Source organism: Xiphias gladius, chromosome 7 (genome assembly GCF_016859285.1).
Source record: "Xiphias gladius isolate SHS-SW01 ecotype Sanya breed wild chromosome 7, ASM1685928v1, whole genome shotgun sequence".
NCBI classification, from domain to species: domain Eukaryota; kingdom Metazoa; phylum Chordata; class Actinopteri; order Istiophoriformes; family Xiphiidae; genus Xiphias; species Xiphias gladius.
In genome coordinates, this window is record NC_053406.1 from 12,073,815 (window position 1) to 12,092,973 (window position 19,159).

The 19,159-nt window shown below is 41.5% G+C and overlaps 1 protein-coding gene across 1 annotated transcript in view; it reads left to right on the plus strand.

The window, feature by feature from the left end:
• The window catches only part of clpb (caseinolytic mitochondrial matrix peptidase chaperone subunit B), a 34,841-nt gene that overhangs the window by 12,668 nt on the left and 3,014 nt on the right, over positions 1–19,159 (plus strand). The window contains exons 5-14 of the mRNA XM_040131003.1: positions 133–261; positions 6,357–6,454; positions 8,846–8,960; positions 14,321–14,398; positions 16,451–16,506; positions 16,776–16,820; positions 17,284–17,445; positions 17,586–17,742; positions 18,201–18,274; positions 18,429–18,548. Of these exons, the coding sequence (XP_039986937.1) occupies positions 133–261; positions 6,357–6,454; positions 8,846–8,960; positions 14,321–14,398; positions 16,451–16,506; positions 16,776–16,820; positions 17,284–17,445; positions 17,586–17,742; positions 18,201–18,274; positions 18,429–18,548 (1,034 nt within the window). The remainder of the gene's footprint in view (positions 1–132; positions 262–6,356; positions 6,455–8,845; positions 8,961–14,320; positions 14,399–16,450; positions 16,507–16,775; positions 16,821–17,283; positions 17,446–17,585; positions 17,743–18,200; positions 18,275–18,428; positions 18,549–19,159) is intronic.

Genomic DNA, 19,159 nt, shown 5'->3' on the forward strand with positions numbered 1-19,159 from the left:
ATTCAGGGAATATACCGTTTGCATCTCAGATTGGAGTTGTACTTTTCTTGTGTCCTTCCTTGTGTGTGTGCGCGTGTGTCTTTTTCTCATCTTTCTTGTTCCTGATGTATTTCTGTGGGTCCCTCCCTGCAGTCCTGGTGTCCAGAGAGGATGAATTCAGCAGTAGGCTCAGCAGTCGAGCTGGTTTCCGTGGTTGCACGGCGCTTCACTACGCCACACTGGCTGATGACCCACGCACTCTCCGCATGCTGCTGGAGGCTGGTACGTCACAGCCCACCCATCCTTACCCCACATTTGAGTCCATGTTGGACCTCTGAAGGTTTCTAGATATACACACAGACTATTCAAGAAATTAACGGTGAAGTTGTACACGTGCACATTTTTCATAACAACACTGCAGTTTTACATCATAGTTGCATGACTTGATTCTCTTCCATGCACCAAAGATCGTTTTTTTTTCCCCAACTTAAATAATGAAAATCTGTAGCCAAGGTGTGAAAGTGCGATCGGTATTCTAGACTTTACCGTGTCTCACTTTCATGTTTCTAATTTTATTTTATTCTATTGAGGCTCTCCATCCTGACCACCTATAATAAAGAGAAAGGGAGAAAGAGGATTGATGACAGAGGATTTTTGCACTACCCATCTTAGATGAACCAAGTCCGTCCCTCATGAGGGAAAACTACAAAAAAGGCAGCTGTCACCTGAGCTCTGTCAGTCACTGCTAAATCAGTCCGACAGACCTAAATTATATTGTCCATTGGAAGGGAAAACTCTCAGTGGTTTAACAGAATTCCTATTTGTTGTTAGGATGAAGTTTAAGTGGTTTGGCTTTTTTTTTAACTGACAGTAAGCCGACTCATTTATTACCAGGGCCAAAGAAGGTATGTTGTCAGTCATTTACAGTATGTTTGTTTATTTGTTATTGAAATTGATCAGTGATCTCGGTAGAAAGTTAGTCCAAAGGCCAAGAAAGTACTAGTTACTCTTTGGTGCCATTTAGAGAGCCCTTTACATTTTCTCTCATGAGTTTTAATTGTCACATGTAGTTCCTCCTGAACTGATTTTCTGGCATTTTGAATTTTTGGCAAAACATTGTTTTGCCACTCCACCAGCATATTTGATCTTGGCCAATGAATCTAGAAGAGCCATTTTATTTATTTATTTATTTATTTATTTAAAGCCATTTTTGCACTGAGATAAATGGATATACACAACTTTTACATCCTCTTTTTATGGGATAACATTGTTTCTGTTAATCCATGAGGAGAAATTAATTCAAGCATACCATTTATTGACAAATGACTAATTCATGCACATAAATTACTAATTCAAGGGTACCAGTTTTACCCTGACACATGCCGGGCTCCTTACTTTACTCTTTGATATCCAAACTAAACGGTTTTCACTCTCCCCCTTAGAGCTGAAGGCAGTATTGTCTCCATCAGCTTTAGAAAGCTTTCCATGCATCATCATCTTATCGCTTCAGCCCCCGAGTAATATGAACAATATAACAAAGCTCATTTGAAATTGATCACTTGTTCATTCCCCCTTTCCATTCACCCCCATTACATTCGCACCTGTCGTTGACTCAGCTCAACCAGGGCACGCACACCCCCCCCCACACACACACAGACACACCACACTCATAGACCCTGGGGGCAGAATATCCCCCTCAGTTTCCAGGCGAGCAGTTCTTAAACAAGCTAGGCCTAGTTGAACTGTGACCTCTGCACAGAACATGCCCATGGGGTAACTCCACAATCACAGGATGTGCATGTCTATGTGAATGTGTTTGTGTGTGAGAGCGTGTGTGTGTGTGTGTGTGTGTGTGTGTGTGTGTGTGTGTGTGTGTGTGTGTGTGTGTGTGTGTGTGTGTGTGTGTGTGTGTGTGTTTGCGTGTGCACGTGTGTGTGTGTACTTAAGCCTCCATTTCATTAATTAAAATATTCATATATTCATGTATGCTTTTATCCTTTTCATATGCTTGAGTTTGTACGCACCTTTTTTAACCTTAACTCGGGTGACATTTGTAGTTGTTGCTTTTTAGTCTGATGGGTATTCAGTCTAAAAATCACTGTTTTTTGGATCAAACACCCCAACCACTATCATCACCACTATACACACACTCAAACACACACAAGCTCGTATTAATGTCTTGTTTATATTTATGATGGATGGTGCGTCCAAAGCTGTGTCTGACCGTCTCTCCCGGCTCACCCCTGCGCCTCTAAGCACTATGTACGCTTAAACAAATCACCTTGCCTAACTCAATCAAATGTTCTGCAGATGCATTTTTGAATTAAAAAGGTAAGAAATTTCACAAAGCAGAGACATTTGTCTTAAGACAATCGGATTAAAGACGGGGTTGGTTGTTGCTCCCATGACTGGGCTGTTGCTGGGTTGGCGCCACCATCACAGCCAATAACAATCATGACATCACGCTCTTTCAATCACAAACACATTGATGTTTGAGTATATGTGATTCTGTGTGAATGGGAGCATAATTAAAGACTTCTACAAGTTTTTAATGCTTGTTTGATTATTTTTGATAAAGCTTGTGTCGTGCACTGTCTTTGTCTTTAATCCATTTCCTCTTTATAGTCTCCTATCAATCTTTTTTACATCATCACCAAAAATCTTATAAACTGTCACAGCTTCAGAATATCTATGTGGATTTGGGTGTGTGCATCGTCTTTCCTTCATGTATGTGCACATTGTGTGTGTTTAGAATGGAGGTGTGTGTGTGTGTGTGTGTGTGTGTGTGTGTGTGTGTGTGTGTGTGTGTGTGTGTGTGTGTGTGTGTGTGTGTGTGTGTGTGTGTGTTTGCGTGTGCACGTGTGTGTGCGTACTTAAGCCTCCATTTCATTAATTAAAATATTCATATATTCATGTATGCTTTTATCCTTTTCATATGCTTGAGTTTGTACGCGCCTTTTTGAACCTTAACTCGGGTGACATTTGTAGTTGTTGCTTTTTAGTCTGATGGGTATTCAGTCTAAAAAACACTGTTTTTTGGATCAAACACCCCAACCACTATCATCACCACTATACACACACTCAAACACACACAAGCTCGTATTAATGTCTTGTTTATATTTATGATGGATGGTGCGTCCAAAGCTGTGTCTGACCGTCTCTCCCGGCTCACCCCTGCGCCTCTAAGCACTATGTACGCTTAAACAAATCACCTTGCCTAACTCAATCAAATGTTCTGCAGATGCATTTTTGAATTAAAAAGGTAAGAAATTTCACAAAGCAGAGACATTTGTCTTAAGACAATCGGATTAAAGACGGGGTTGGTTGTTGCTCCCATGACTGGGCTGTTGCTGGGTTGGCGCCACCATCACAGCCAATAACAATCATGACATCACGCTCTTTCAATCACAAACACATTGATGTTTGAGTATATGTGATTCTGTGTGAATGGGAGCATAATTAAAGACTTCTACAAGTTTTTAATGCTTGTTTGATTATTTTTGATAAAGCTTGTGTCGTGCACTGTCTTTGTCTTTAATCCATTTCCTCTTTATAGTCTCCTATCAATCTTTTTTACATCATCACCAAAAATCTTATAAACTGTCACAGCTTCAGAATATCTATGTGGATTTGGGTGTGTGCATCGTCTTTCCTTCATGTATGTGCACATTGTGTGTGTTTAAGAATGGAGGTGTGTGTGTGCGTGTGTATCCTATACCTTGTTATTTCCCCTGTGTTTGTGTGCGTCCATGTTACTCTCCTAGCCGTGGGTTTGCTCTTTTGGCCTTAGCCGGCCCTCGACTCACATCTCCATTCATCACAGTCTGCAGGCCCACCCTCAGGCTTCTCTTCGCCCCTCAGTCCCTCACCCTACCTGCGGAGGCTCTCTAGCTTCTCCCCGAGCTCCACATCAGGCCCGTGGCCAGGGGCGCTTGGTAATGGACGGCTCCATAGGTGGTAGGAGGCTAGAAGAGACACACATGCTCACAGACGAACACAATGCAGATATGAGGACACACGCACACACAAAGACCAGCAGGGTCCCTCTCCCACCAGCTGCAGTTAAAGGGAGGGAGGAGGAAATAGGAAAGAGGAGGGGACTCTTAATAGGCATAACTAAAGCACTCCTAATGAAGGGATCCTGTGTGTGTGTGTGTGTGTGTGTGTGTGTGTGTGTGTGTGTGTGTGTGTGTGTGTGTGTGTGTGTGTGTGTGTGTGTGTGTGTGTGTGTGTGTGTGTGTGTGTGTGTGTGTGTGTGTGTGTGTGTGTGTGTGTGTCTCTCTGTCTGTCTGTCTGTCTTTCTGTGTGAGTGTCGTTAGTGTTGATCCTGTTATAAAGTGCTATGGCCCAGAGGGTTGGCCTGATATTAAAGCCCTAAATGATGCTATTTATTATGTCCTGTGTGTGAGTGTGGGGGTACTTTATTGCTTTCCTTCCTCATGTTTTTGGTGGGCTGGGAGGTGGGGGGGGCAGTGGTGTATTGTTGTCAGGATCGATAGCTTTGTGAGTAGGTCGCAAAATTTAGGGGTTTATCAATAATCACCACGGTGATTATTAGTCTCTGCGGTTGGTTCACAGAGCAGAATGAAAAACTGGCACATCTATTGATCACATACAGAGTGTAGCTTAGTCAGAAAAACTTCAAAATGGTATTCTGGTTCTTAATGCACAATTCGGCGGTCTATACTTAAAATACAGGTGTTGCACTAATGAACTTGAATGCACCTTTTTCAAATTTGGTAAAAATATCTACCCTTATCAGGTCAAAGGGTGCAGTGGAGACCTTAATATACACTTGCTAGACGTAGAAGATTGTACTGTCACTTGCAGTTTGTCATTGATTTACTTTAATCATCTTATCTTCTGTAACAGAGATTTCAGTGAATTTCCCTGCCAACTAACCATTGAAGTGACACATTTCATGTCACCCCCATAAGTTTGCACTGTTTTTCCTACATTGACTCTCATGAGAGTCAGTAGTGTCTTAAATTGAATTAAGGCCTCATTCTAGATAGCCAAAGATTGTTGCTCAGCAACTCATCACGAAACCCTTGAATCTCCTGTGGTGCCAGTAAAGTCTGAGTAAATCCAGAGAAATCCATGTATAACAGAACTGCTGCATTATGTTTATCACTGGGATGAAGCACTGAACACACTGAAACGCTAACCATCTCCCATGAATTCAGAACATAAAGCTCAAGTGTTTGTTTCTTGTATTTCAAATACAGGATTAGGACTGGGTATTGTTTGAAATTTTCAGTACTAGTGTTGATACAATACCTGATTTTTAATACAGTATTTTTCTCCATATCATACAATATAACTGTTTTTTGTTTTTTATTCAACAAATGAACACAAACATATCAAATGTAAAAAGTTGTCCAACTGTGCCTAAATAAACAACAGTCTAAAAGCTGGCAAGTTCTGTTCAAGCATTTAGTACCAGCTTTGACACTGACAAAGGTTTTAAGCTGTAACACGTTGGTACCAGCAATGAAATATTAAAGGCTTTTTATTATACACAAGAGTCAGAGTGCCATGGATTTTTCTGTCAGGTTTACATTCGTTGTGTTGCTAGACTCCAAAGACCAACTTTGTTCCTTGAGTGTGACGTCTTTAAAAACCTTTTGTCCTCTTTTCCTTTATTTATTCAATTTTCATTTTGTCCTAGATGTAGCTGATGTGATGGAAACATTCACTTGTTCATGTGGAGGCACGAGTGTGTTGGTGACTCTGGGTTGACAGTGGTTGCACAGGTCAGGGCAGAAGGCACTGCTAACCATCCACACTGACAAGCCCAACGCTGTCCAGCCCTGGCACACTTCACATGTGCTGTGACATCATCGTTTCTCTGCATTTATACTCCAACCCCTTAAAGATAGTTTGCTTAACAAAATTTTTCCTCTGTTTGACCCTTCCTGCTGTGTGGAAGTGTTTGTGCTTTTGTACCTCACAAGGCCCCCAACCTGCAACAACCTGCAGTGTCTATAGATTGTATAATAGTCCAGGGTATTGGTGTAAGGGTCAGAGTGTGTGTTATTGGCACGCGTTGCAGATATGAAACCCCCTACAGGGTCATTGCGTGGCCCTCCTGCTTCACTGCAGCTAGCCTCAGTGACCCCTGAACCCGTGTGACCTCTCACCCCTAAATTCACTGGCTTGATCGACGTCCTGACCCTCCTGCTGAGGCAGTTTGTGCATGTACTTGCATTTCTCAAATCATAAATGACAAACACATTTTTCTAAAAAAACAAACAAAAAAAAAAGGTTGATGTTGACTTCTGTTTTTAGTTTCTGCTATTTTGTGCATTTCTCCAAATGATTTGCTTTATTTATTTTTTTAAATCTTTTTTTCGTTTGTGTTCACTTGCATACAGGTGCCAACCCCCTGCAGACCAATGGTTTGGGACACACAGCACGAGCCTATGCTAAAGAGGGAGAAGTGAGCACAGTACTGCAGCAGTGGGAGAACAAGGTATGACACACTCATCACATTCACACAGACACAAACACTTACTTTGTTATGCTGCTGGACAAGCTGTGTAGATTACTCAAGCAATTACAACATTAGTTTCTATGCATACAAATGAGTCGATACTGTAGTTGTTTACTGTGGCCTGGTCTAAATGACACAGCACAATTCACTCAGCAGACATCTGTGTCATTTACTTGCCCTCCTGCACACAGACACACACTCATCAGGAGGTCTGTGTTAGTCTGGTGACTGATTGGCAGGTGCTATTGAGTATTACAGATATGAAAGCTGGTAGAGGTTAACAGGGGTTAAAAACCTGCTGAAGAACAGTGCTGGGTTATAGATCAGTATAATATAAAGTACATATGATATGAGACTAGATGCAATGTGGAATTTTTGTTATGATATTGTGACATATAGTAGCTTAAATGTTGTTCTTCTCTGCTCCTAAAGGCTCTTTTAAAGTGAAAGTTCATCATTGACAGTATAATGCTACTATGTACAGCCATGCGATAAAGTCTCCAAAACTGGGAACCCAAAAAATAATCACCAGGACAGCTAAAGTTAAATTATTTTTTAATTCAGGGCTGTTTCAGTCAGGTGCCTTTCTCAGCGTGCAAAATGCCAGCTGTAATTATTTACATTACTGTTTTCATGTGTGTAGACGTCGTTTGAAAGTACAAAAGGTACTCTCCAAAATATTGTCACATTATTGATATTGAGGTGTTTGTGTATTATTATGTAATACCATAATGTGTATATATGTAATATGAATGTTTGAAAAAAATCAATTCTCTTTCATATAATATTTTCCTGGATGGGTCTGATTAAAAAATTTATTGAAATTGGAAAAGGACGAGGGCAGTCCTAAGATTTCCGTGGGTTTTTGACTGAACACACCTGCAGGAACAGCTGACTGTGATGACTCACTCCTCATTGCCCAGCTCTTGGTATTTCACAGGTATATAGTAGTAGAAGTGGGGTCTGCTTTTTTCTTAAATAAAACTTGAGTTATCCATAGTTATCTACCAGCTTGACAGCAGGCTGGAGTTAAGCAAGATTGAGAGAGAGAATAAACAGCCTGCGTCCACTGCGAGGTGAAAACCTGGACTTTGAGGAGACAAAGAGGAGACAATGAATGAGTCGTGTGGTGTCTGGAAGAAAGAAAGACGGAGAGAAACTGAGGGGGAATGAGGTGAGAGAGAGAGAGGGGAAAGAAAAGAAAGAAGAAGAGAGCTGGAAAGAGCTCAAATCAGCAGAGGAGTGGAAATGGATGTCAGAGAAACGAAGGCAAAGGCAGATAGAGTGGTAGGATGTGTAAAAGAGGAGGAAGACAGGAAGCAGATAGCTGCTGGGAAATGGAAAGGAAATTTAAAAACTGAATGAGGGAGTGAAGGGAGTAGTAAAGAGATTTTTAGAGGAAGAAAGATATGCGTTTTAGAAGTTTCCTTCCAAAGTTTCAAAAAACGTGATACTTAACACAGAATATTATTATTGTAGACAAAAAAAAATTGTATGTATCACCTTGCTTTGCTTACAAAACAATGTCTGCCTCCGTGCACTGTAAAAACTCGTAGTAAATTTATTGAACAGCTGCATTTCAAACAGCCTTCACACCTTTGAAATGATTGACAAAAGTAGCTTGTAAATTTATAGAGTAGCTACGTTTTGGTCATGCACAAGGCCCGACAAAAGCTGCTTATCTGAAACATAACATTTTAATTAATTCTCATAACATAGTCTCCTATGCCTCTGTCTGAATACAGGTATGCAAAGATCACTTTAACTATTTAGCCATAACAGCATTTTCTACAGGGGTAAAGAGTCAAGTAGGTGTTATTTATGAACCCAGACATTACAAATGTGGCTCAAAGGACTTCTATCAATAGACCCTTTATTTTGAAAAGGAAAAAAAACAAACAAACACAATAACAGGGAAAAAAGGGAGAGACTCACCTATAGCAGTGCTTAGAGGTGTTTGGTCACAATCCCACAGATGATAACTTTGCACAGTTGGCTCCTCAGCCGAGCACATACATCAAATGTTTTAAGCAAGACAACTACAACATATCATCAGTAGGGTGAAACTAACCTGCCTCAAGACTGTCTAAGAGCATGTTTTACCAAAACCACTTCCTCTGCTTCAGTGCCCAATAGCGGGGATGAGTTGAGAAGTTGGAAAGGGTGGTAAAGAAGAAAAGGTGATGATAAAGAGATGAAGGAATAAGTAGAGACACATCAGCAGAGATTTTTACAAGAGTTGATTTCATACATTGCCCATTTTAATCCCTCTATGCCCCCTAAAATGTCTCCCCTCCTGCTCTTGATTCATTGACTGTCTCACTTGTTTTCTGTTTATTTGTCTTTTTTTTTCTTTTAACCTCCATCTAGTTCCAGGAGGCGCAGGCTCGGCGAGAAGCAGAAGAGAGGAGAAGGTTCCCCCTGGAGAGGAGGCTGAAGGAGCACATCATCGGACAGGAGGGGGCCATCAATACCGTTGCCTCGGGTAAACACACACAGACATCAAACATTATATATGCAGCCAAACTGATGCATACACAACAGCCATACACCCCATATATAATAGATGCACATAAATACACACTTTTAAACCGTAGCATTGTCCTCCTCCTCTTTGTTACCACACTGCCTGTTTGACTTTTTTTTTTTTATCCCCCCTCTCTTTTTTTCAGCATGTTTCTGTTTTGTACTGCCCTCCTCTTCCTCTCTTCTGCTCTCCTCCCTTCCCTCCAGCAGTAGGCGGGTTAAGACAGACCGGCGGAGGCTGTAATTGGTTAATTGTGATGAATGAGCTGTCCGTCAGGCATACACAGGTGCTGTGTGCATATGTGTGTGTGTTTGTGTGTGACAGCTGAAGAGGCCAGGCTTGGAGCCGCCAGTTAACACAATTACAGAGAGAAGACATACTACAGACCCTCCTACTCCTCCCCTCCTCCTCTCTTCTCTCCCTCTTTCTGCTTTCCCCCTCTCTCTCTTCTAGCTTTTCTCTCCTCTGGTTCTCCTTCCATCTCTATCTCTTTACCCCCTCGATCCCCATCACACCCACTCATTCTCCTTCACCCTTCTGTCCTTTCCTACTCGCACTTTGTGGCCTTCATACACCCCCTGATAATGTTGCCATCATCGTTCCTCCACGCTGTGGCGTCCAGCTCCTTTCCAGAGACAGGGATGGACAACAGAAAGACAAAGTGAGGGAGACAGGAAGAGAAAAACAGATGGGTGGGGGGGGTGATGTGAGACAAAAAAGAGGCAAGAACACTCTTCGGAGAAGATAGCAGAGAAGTAGCTGAGAACCAGAAAGCTCAGAGCATTGACAGAAAGACAAAGAGGGTGAGTGTAATGCATGGAGAAGAGGAGGGAGGATGAGTTAGAGCACAATAACATAGCAGACAGTAAAGAACTGATATTACACCAGGCATCCATGGAGGCCATGTATTGATCCGCGTGTGTGTGTGTGTGTGTGTGTGTGTGTGTGTGTGTGTGTGTGTGTGTGTGTGTGTGTGTGTGTGTGTGTGTGTGTGTGTGTGTGTGTGTGTTCAGAAAGAGTTTCAGCTGTGAAGAAAGAAGCTGTGTGTTATTTTTATGATCTTGGACATCTTCTGTTTAGATTTGTGAAAATAATCAACTCACTCCCAAAGGTAGAAGCAGACATTATAATCTGTAATGTGTTAGTGAGAGCAAATACTGCAGAGTTTATAACCAACAGGAGAACAACTTGGATATTTTTTTTCCGCTTAAGATTTCAAAAAACTACATAGAACTACAAATCTACTCATAAAAACTACAGAGTTTTCTATAAACCAAAAGACAATGATGCGTTTTTGAGCAGTAATTACAAGTGTCACTGTACGGAGGGGAAGAAGTGGAGTCCAAGGAGGAGGAGGGAATCATGGGACTTGTAGTCTTTGGCAGGGTGATGAATGATTGTTGTTATCATGGCAAATTGTACTGAAAGCCATAGAAGACATTGCCACAGTGATAAAAGAACAGCTTATTGATCCCTGAGAAGTATTACAGTGAATATCACACACAAACACACACACACACACACAGTAGGGGGGAGCCAGAGAGCATGTGGGATGCCTAAAAGAGGACAAGAGGCAGACAGAGGATCCATCTCCAAAGATGTTTGAAAAAACACAGTATCTACAGTACAGTTATACTCATGCTCTGTGCTATTTTGTCAATTTTTATTAAAGGTGAGCCAAGCAGGAATCAGCCAAACTCTGGCAGTTGGAGAGAGGAAGCAAAGATTTAGAGATGAGGAGATGAATCAGGAAAGAGAGGAAGGGACACACTGTAGATAAGGAGACAGAAAATGACAAAAGGATGTAGAGATAAAGAGAGAGAGAGTGCTACATAGGACCAGACCAAAAGGAAGCCATATACAACAAATGTTTACTCTATAGTGTGAGTTCTTACAATGATAAAATGGTGTATTCTTTTGGACTGGAACTAAGTATTATTTTCATTATGAATTAATTTCTCACTTGCATTTGTTATTTATCACTTTTGCTGTAAAATGTCACCAGGACGCCAAAACAGGGCGTCCTGGTGGTTGAGTGGTAAGGAAACCCACCCTGTGATTGAGAAATTCGATTCCAGCCAGAAACATTTGTGGGATATCATCACCTCTTCTCTCTTCCTATTAGTAATACTATCAAAAAACCCAAATGCCAGTAAAATCTTGTAAAATGCCCTTTACAATTAAAATAGCAAAAAAAAAGTTTTTGATTAAATTACTTCAAAAATGAATCATTTATCCAAGTTTTTGACAGTCAGTTTTATATCTATTTGCTTATCGATTTATTGAATAAGAATTAGTTGTCTGTATGTACTGCAGTATGTCAGTGCAAAAAACGTTAGGCTGACGTTTGGATGAACTGTTTGTTGTGGTAGGATTCTGCAGATTAGAATGCGAGGAAAAGAAATTAGAAAAAAAGTTTGATGTTTTTTTTACATTTGGTGTGATGTCATGTCTCCTGTTTCTACCTGAACCCCTCATGATGAACAGCTGGCCTGCTGCAACCTGTGACACACACACACAAAGTACAAATACACCAGCTACACGTACACACAAACAACCACACACACACACACACACACACAGGAAGGAGGTTAGATTGATCCAGGTTTAGCTCTCAGGGCTAAGAGTTATTGAAGAGAATCATCCCTCTGTAATCATGTTAGAGCCAACCAGACCTGCCCAATACACATGCTCTAGTGTGTGTGTGTGTGTGTGTGTGTGTGTGTGTGCATGCGAGAGAGAGAGAGAGAGAGAGAGAGAGAGAGACCGAGCTTTCATTTGTTTTGTGTCTCCTTCCTTTCCTTGTTGTTGTCAGGGTCCTCTGAGAAATGTCAAAGTGCCCTTCTGTCGAAGTCGGTCTCAATCAGCTAAAACACACAGAAGGTTACGCTGTCATTCACACAGCCATTGATAGAGCAGACGGAGCTTTGGAGCCCCTCTTGTCACTATTCATCTCTGTGGCCATCTCTGACACACTCGTTTGTTTCTCTGCCTCGTTCTCTGTCTCCTTATCAACATCACCCCTCTTTATCTCCTTTTACATCCTTGCTCCTCTTTCCTCTCATTATCTTTGTTCTTCCCTCTCTACCATGTGTCGTCTCTCTGCCTCCATCATTCTGCCTCTCCTTCTCTTCTCCTGCCAAGCTTCTGCTCCTTATGTTCATCAGCTATTAGTAGCTAGTTTAACACTCAAGACTCATGTTTGTTAGTCTGTGCTTTAGTTCCACTGCATGACACACAGCTTCTTAGCCACAGCAGCTTACTGCGAGCGAGCAGGAAGAGGCTCATCATCGCGGCAGAAGATGCTTTGACAGGACAAATAGCTATTTTTTGACGCACAGAAATTAAACCTGTAAGTTTCGGTTCCTCAGCAGCGTGGCCACATCATTTTCCTGCCACATATCTGGCTGCACTCGATAACTTGCCAAGAAATTGACGCCTCTGAGACGCATTTTTTAAGCTTGTTATCTCGAACTGTGATGTTAAGTTTAAGATATTTCTGCTAAGACTTTGCGGGCCTTTAGAAACTTTTGGCTACATGCGAAAGGCAATGATTTTACAAGGTGATCTTATTGGCCGATTCAAACGGGAAGGGTTTCAAAATGTAAAAGCCCTGAAGGACCTGTGTTTTAACTGCTTAAATTTACAGTTGAGATGTAAATTTGCCAAGTAGAAGCCAGGCAGACCTATTGTGTGATTGGAGGGCCAGGTTCAGGTAGCATGGACATGCCGTTTTATGGCTCCATCAGGCTAAGAAAAGTTTGCCTGAGGTGGCACTATTAACACGGCCGGCATTGAAGATTGTAATTAAAAACTAACTTCTAACTAATGTAACTAAAACCTAACTAATCATTTGGCTGTACTTGTAATAGCCCCTAGTATTTATGAACATGAGGATTGGTTTGATGGATGTAGAAACAACATCATTTTGTTGAATACTTTGTGTTTAAAATATCCCAAGTCACTAAAGTAAAATACACAAAGCATTTAACTGTATGTTGTGTTTGTAATGGAGATAATCCATGTTTGTGTGTGAAGATGTGAAGAAAAGGTAATGTTAAAATATACAGACTCTGATTCACCTGAAGATGGGGAAAAGCAGCAAGTTGAGAGAGAACATGTCATTTTTTTTAACAGTAGTTACTTTCAATAAAATCTATATTTATTCATACAAAGGATGCACTGGATCCTGTAGATTCCCCTTCCACTTGTATCTCAGTCCCGCAGCGGCATTTCTGCCAGCATCAGCTGCACTGAGAGGTGCTGAGGTTGATGCACAGCTCCTAAAAGGAACTTTAGTCATTTAAGTGTCAGCTTTATCAAGATTCAAATACTAACTTACCTGAATGACAGGATGCATCTATCCATTATCTATACCTGCTCTTCGATGTTAGGGGCAGAGCCTCCCAGCTTCGAAAAGCAGGATACACAGGGGCTAACACGCAGACAAACACATTCTTACCTATGAGCAATTTAGAGTTTCCAGGTAATCTAAAATACAAGTCTTTGGACTGTGGGAGGAAACGGATTGTCTGAAGGAAACCCACAAAGGCACAGACAGGCACAGTCACTACAAAGAAAAGTCCCAGCCAGCCAGTAGATTCAACCCCAGGACCTTTTTGCTCAAGGCAACAGTGCTGACCACTGAGTCACTGTACCAGCGACTTGCTTTGATCCTGTTGGTAGAACTCTGTTCATCTATGTCTCTGGTTTTGGCCCCAGCCTCTCAACAGGTTCAGATTTGGATGAGTTTGTGCTAGTGTCTGCTTCTTTGTCGAGTGACTGAAACCACGGCCAGATACACTCTTTACTCCCCTCCGATCCACCTCATCATCTTGTCTTTGTGTATGTGTGTGAGTGTGGTTGCTGGGGTGATGGCAGGGTTGGGTAGGCACTCCTCTTTAAGCAAGCGTGTGTGTCTGTGTGTGTGTGAGGCTGCGATCCATGCTAAACTGATTTCGCCATGGCCGCGCCAGGGAGGCTAACACAATTACTTCTGGCTAATGGCCCCACTGACTGGGGGGGTAGAGAGGCATCGCGGGTAGCTTTCTGGAGGTCTCTCATCTCGCTCTCTTGCTCTGTTTTCTCTCTTCTTTCTCCTTTTTTTTTCCACTAAATGTCTCTGACCCTTTTCTCATCCCTGCTCCCGCTCTCTTTTATCATAGTTTCTGGGATACCCGCCACCCTCGGGTCAACTTGGTTCAGTTGGATGAAACTTAGATTACTTAGTGCAAAAGCAAAGTCAACAAATGCAAATGACTGAAATAATAGCCTGCCTTTCTTTCCTTTCTGTCTCTCCCCGTCTCTGCGCTCTTTAGCCATCAGGAGGAAGGAGAATGGTTGGTACGATGAAGAGCATCCCCTCGTATTCCTTTTCCTTGGTTCATCAGGAATCGGTAAATCACTCTCTCTCTCTCATGAAGTGATGTTTAAGGAAAAAAAAACCTCTTCAGTTTCTTAAAAGTAGCTGCCAAAATAAATACAACACTTGAGCAAGTCAAATTGCTGAAGCAAACTGGATGCTTACGGAGAGTATTATATTCTCCTCCTGCAAAACAAATTAATTTAAATGACAAAAAATACACAAGGCTACAAAAGCACATGTGACATTGTAAATGTAAAGACAAATTTGAGAAACTGTACATAGTATTTAGTAAATGAGTAAAAAGAATAATTTAAACCAGCATTTTTGACTGTTTCTCATGTCAGCCTATTGAATCGATCAATTGAAAGATAAAAAGAGGGGCTGTGTTTGATTACATAAATGTGTAGAAATTAGCTGACTTATTTGCTAATGTTAGTCCTGTTCATGTCTTCGGGGTTTTTAGCCAAGCTACAGATGTATGAATGTCGGTCTGTCGTTCAGTTGCCTTCAGGTGGTCAGTCCACCACTTTGATCCAGACTGAAATACCTCAACGATTATTGGATGGATTTTCATGAAAGTTTGGACAGACATTCATGTTTCCCAGAGGTGAATCCCACTGAGCTTGATGAACCCCCGACTTTTCCTCTAGTGCTACCATTAGGCTAAATTTGCTGGGGTTTTATTTTTGAACTATTGTGTACAGTACAGCCAGAGATTGTAAATATGATGAAATTGTATTTATTCAATGGTTATATGCAGTTTAACATATCATCGGCAGTTATTAGGAACAGTTACTGTAAATGTGCTGGATGTCACAACTTGTCGTGCCGTGGTACAGCTTGGCAGTGTCACCAAATTCAGTCCTGTCTACAAAGACTCAGTTTACCTGGTTGTTACTCAGTCAGTTTCCTTCAGAGTATAATAAAGTTTATCAATCAGTCAGTCTCCAACTGGGAAAACAGATTCACCAGAGCAACTCCACACCTTTTTGAATCGCCAGTTAAGGCATTTTGATTTTTATCACTATTGGCTTTATAAAGCACCATCCATGTCCAATCCTTTGTTTATTGCAACCCTTTGAACTTTGTCTACTCCAGCTGTCAAGAACAGCTGATCGCGCTTTAAAACACTCTTCCTACTATACACTACTATACAGTTTTGTGAGTGAACAAGCCTCAGAGCAACACTAACAAACCAACAGCCAGGAATTTGAATCAATGATATCTTCTGGGGATGGTGAGGATGAACTGACAGGATCCGTCTGGATGCCTCTATCCATGCATATTATACAAAACGCTGTAAAACGAAACACTGTGCAAAACATTGTAAGAAAACAGCAAGGGAAAGCTGTGATACAGGGTGTATTTTCAATCAGCTTTTGAGATTAAATCTGTATCAGCAGATATTCAGTATAAAAGGATAAAGCTTGACTGGGACATCTGTAGTTTAGAGAAAAGCTCACAAGCAGCAGCAAGAAGTGTGGTGGAGTAAAGGCAATAGGGAGACAGAGGGATATTATGGACCAGATGCTAAAAAAGAGGAAGATGGTGAAATGACAGGCCAGAGAGATAGATGAAGGAGAGACGGTGTTCATATTCTCTGTTGCCTTCAGCGACAAACAATGGCCATGAGACATCAATATTAAACACCGCAACAAGACACGAGCGCACAGACACACACACACACACACACACACACACACACACAATCATCATACCCATATGCATACCAAACACAGGACATCAATATCAGATGAGCATTTATATGCAGAATATTTTACTGACAAACATAATGTGTGCTTCTGGAGAGCTGGAGATGATTGAAAGCTTTGCACGGGGAGGCAGTGGGATTTAGGCCAGTACTTAGAGAAAGAGAGAGATCGTCTTTCTGTCTGATATGAGTAAGACTTCCTGAAATCTCTGCATACTGATGTACTCCAAAAAAGCAGGGATTGTTTTTTTTTTGTTTTTTTTAAATGAAAAACAAAATAATTAAATGGGAGCAGGGGTTGTTCCTGTTGGATACTGAATAATTAAATCATGTCTCTGTTTTGTCTGTCTGGTTCGGTGGCGGCCGTTACAGGAAAGACAGAGTTGGCCAAACAGGTGGCTCGCTACATGCACAAGGACATTAAAAAGGTATGTGATGTAGCATCTTATGCACGCGCGCACATGCTTTGTGTTTTACCGTTCAATCAATAGGTGGAAAACAGGTTTTCTCATAGATATAAAATACATATACGACATTTAATTTAGTGGGTCTGCCCGCCTTGAGGAAATGTCAGAGAATTCAATTTGTGTTGGTTTCCATGGTGACTGTACATTCAGCTGAGTGCAACAGAAAAACAAACACTGATACAGTACGTACAGTAGTGTGATGGGAGGATTAATCCATCGTGTGATTGCAGGGTTTCATCCGTATGGACATGTCTGAGTTCCAGGAAAAACATGAGGTAAGATACTTTTCACCTGTTACTAATATACTGGCGTGACGTCGTTAAGCAGCCAAAGGGCCTGAATCACACATGGTGTTGAATGTGTTGCTCTAACAGAGGTTCATTCATTTCACACGAGAGCAGATCTGTTACAGTTGCAACACTCTACTGCAGATTCATGGCAATGACACATTGGATTAATTCTGTTTATGTACTTATAATGGATGCATAAACCAAAATAAATGTTGTTTTTGCCCCTTTTTGTGACGCTCTGCTGATGAATGCATTCAATCTGAATCAGAGTTACATTATGTTGTGACATTCAAGAACCAAGTCAGGATTCTTGTTCAGTGTTTACTTGTCGTGGATTTCTGCAGAGTTTGCAGCAACAGAAAACATTTCAGGTGAAGTGTGTTCCTGTAAAACATGTCTTTGCATTACATTGTTAAGTTATATTGACCCATTGTGCTCCCTCTCTCAGGTGGCAAAGTTCATCGGCTCTCCGCCAGGGTACGTGGGACATGAGGAAGGAGGTCAGCTGACCAAGCTGTTGAGGGCATGTCCCAACGCCGTTGTCCTGTTTGATGAAGTAGACAAAGCCCATCCTGACGTCCTCACTATCATGTTGCAGCTCTTTGATGAGGTGTGTATAAAAACACGAGGAGACAGATACAGATATTATACCTTTTGTGTTCAATTCATCCTGCGTTTCTGTTTGATGAAACGAGTGGAAATGTAACTTTAACAAATTGAACTCTATGATTCCTGCTGTTCCTCTCTCAGGGTCGTCTCACAGATGGTAAAGGGAAAACCATCGAATGTAAAGACGCCATCTTCATCATGACGTCTAACGTTGCAAGTGACGAAATAGCCCAGCATGCACTACAGCTCCGCCAGGAAGCTGAGGAGGTCAGCCGCAGAAAGCTGGCTGACAACCTTGGTGAGAGATACAAGCACACATATACAGACTTAAAAATGCAAGAACAAACACGATGCGGTCTTTGTACAGTCTTTGTTCTTGGAGACATCCATTGGTTACATACATCATGATCTACAAATTCCCACATTGGGAACCCATTAAAACCTATTCTGACACATTGCTTTCCAATTTCATCCGTTGCTGTAGTTTAAAATGGGCCTGATGATAGGATGTGAAGTATGTTCAAATTATTTTGTTTGTCAGATCATTTAAATTTATATTCGATAGCTCCAGTAGCAATTATTTTGCAGAGTGTGTGTCAAAGTAATTGGGATCAACATTATAGCGACTGCATACACATTCACACAAACTGTTGTGATTGGCGCTACACTGTAAAAACATGTCACCATCAGGTAAGCAAAGGTCAGGTGAATAAAATCAGAAGTGAAATTAATGTTAATATTGTGCTTTTCCCCCAGAGGATGTACAGAAAGGTGATAACATCAAAATCTCCCGACAGTTTAAAGAATCTGTGATTCGACCAATACTGAAGGTAATACAATTACATAAACACAAATAAAACCCACGTTGTTTAGGAGTAATTACAGACATATGTTTCGTTTGACTGTTTGCTTTTCCACAGCGTTTCACTGTAGTTGACCTAAGAGGCTGTAGCTGTCATCGTTAATTGTTTGGTTCCTGCCTAGGCTCATTTCCGGAGGGACGAGTTTCTCGGTCGGATCAATGAAATTGTATACTTCCTGCCGTTTTGTCATTCAGAGCTGCTACAGCTGGTCAGCAAAGAGCTCAGCTTCTGGGCCAAGAAGGTATGTAACGCTGTGTGCGCAGGCAAATCATATCACGACATGTACTACATACATACTTTTTTTTTTTTTTTTTTTTTTTATCCCACCAATCCGAGAAAAGAGTGTGGGAGTGTACAAAGTCTCCACTTTTCAAACGACTACTACTACTTCCACCACTACTCTGCTTTATGTACAGATCCAAACGGTGTATCCACATTACTGTTTTATATCCTCTGACAGTAGAGACTGGCAGATTATAGCTAACACTACAACAGTCTTACAAAAGTGGAGGAGAGCTCAGCTAAGCCTCCGTGTGTGTATCTGAGAGAGGGAAAGGGGGAACTTGCCATTTGGAGAACCGTCTTCTCAGCACCCAACATTTATAACGTGGGTGTCCTCCAGTGGGACACACCCTCTTCGTCCAGCAGCCGCTGAGCTGTGCAGGAACACACGCAGATCAATATTATGTGCCACTGCTACTCACTATAATGTGATTACAGTGTTTAACATGTGGAGCCTTCATCAATATTTAATTATTAATATTACAGCTGGTGTCCTGACAGCAAACATGGGCCCTGCAGGCGACTGATAGGGACCTGACTCATGACTCTCACTGAGTCTATTTCTCTATC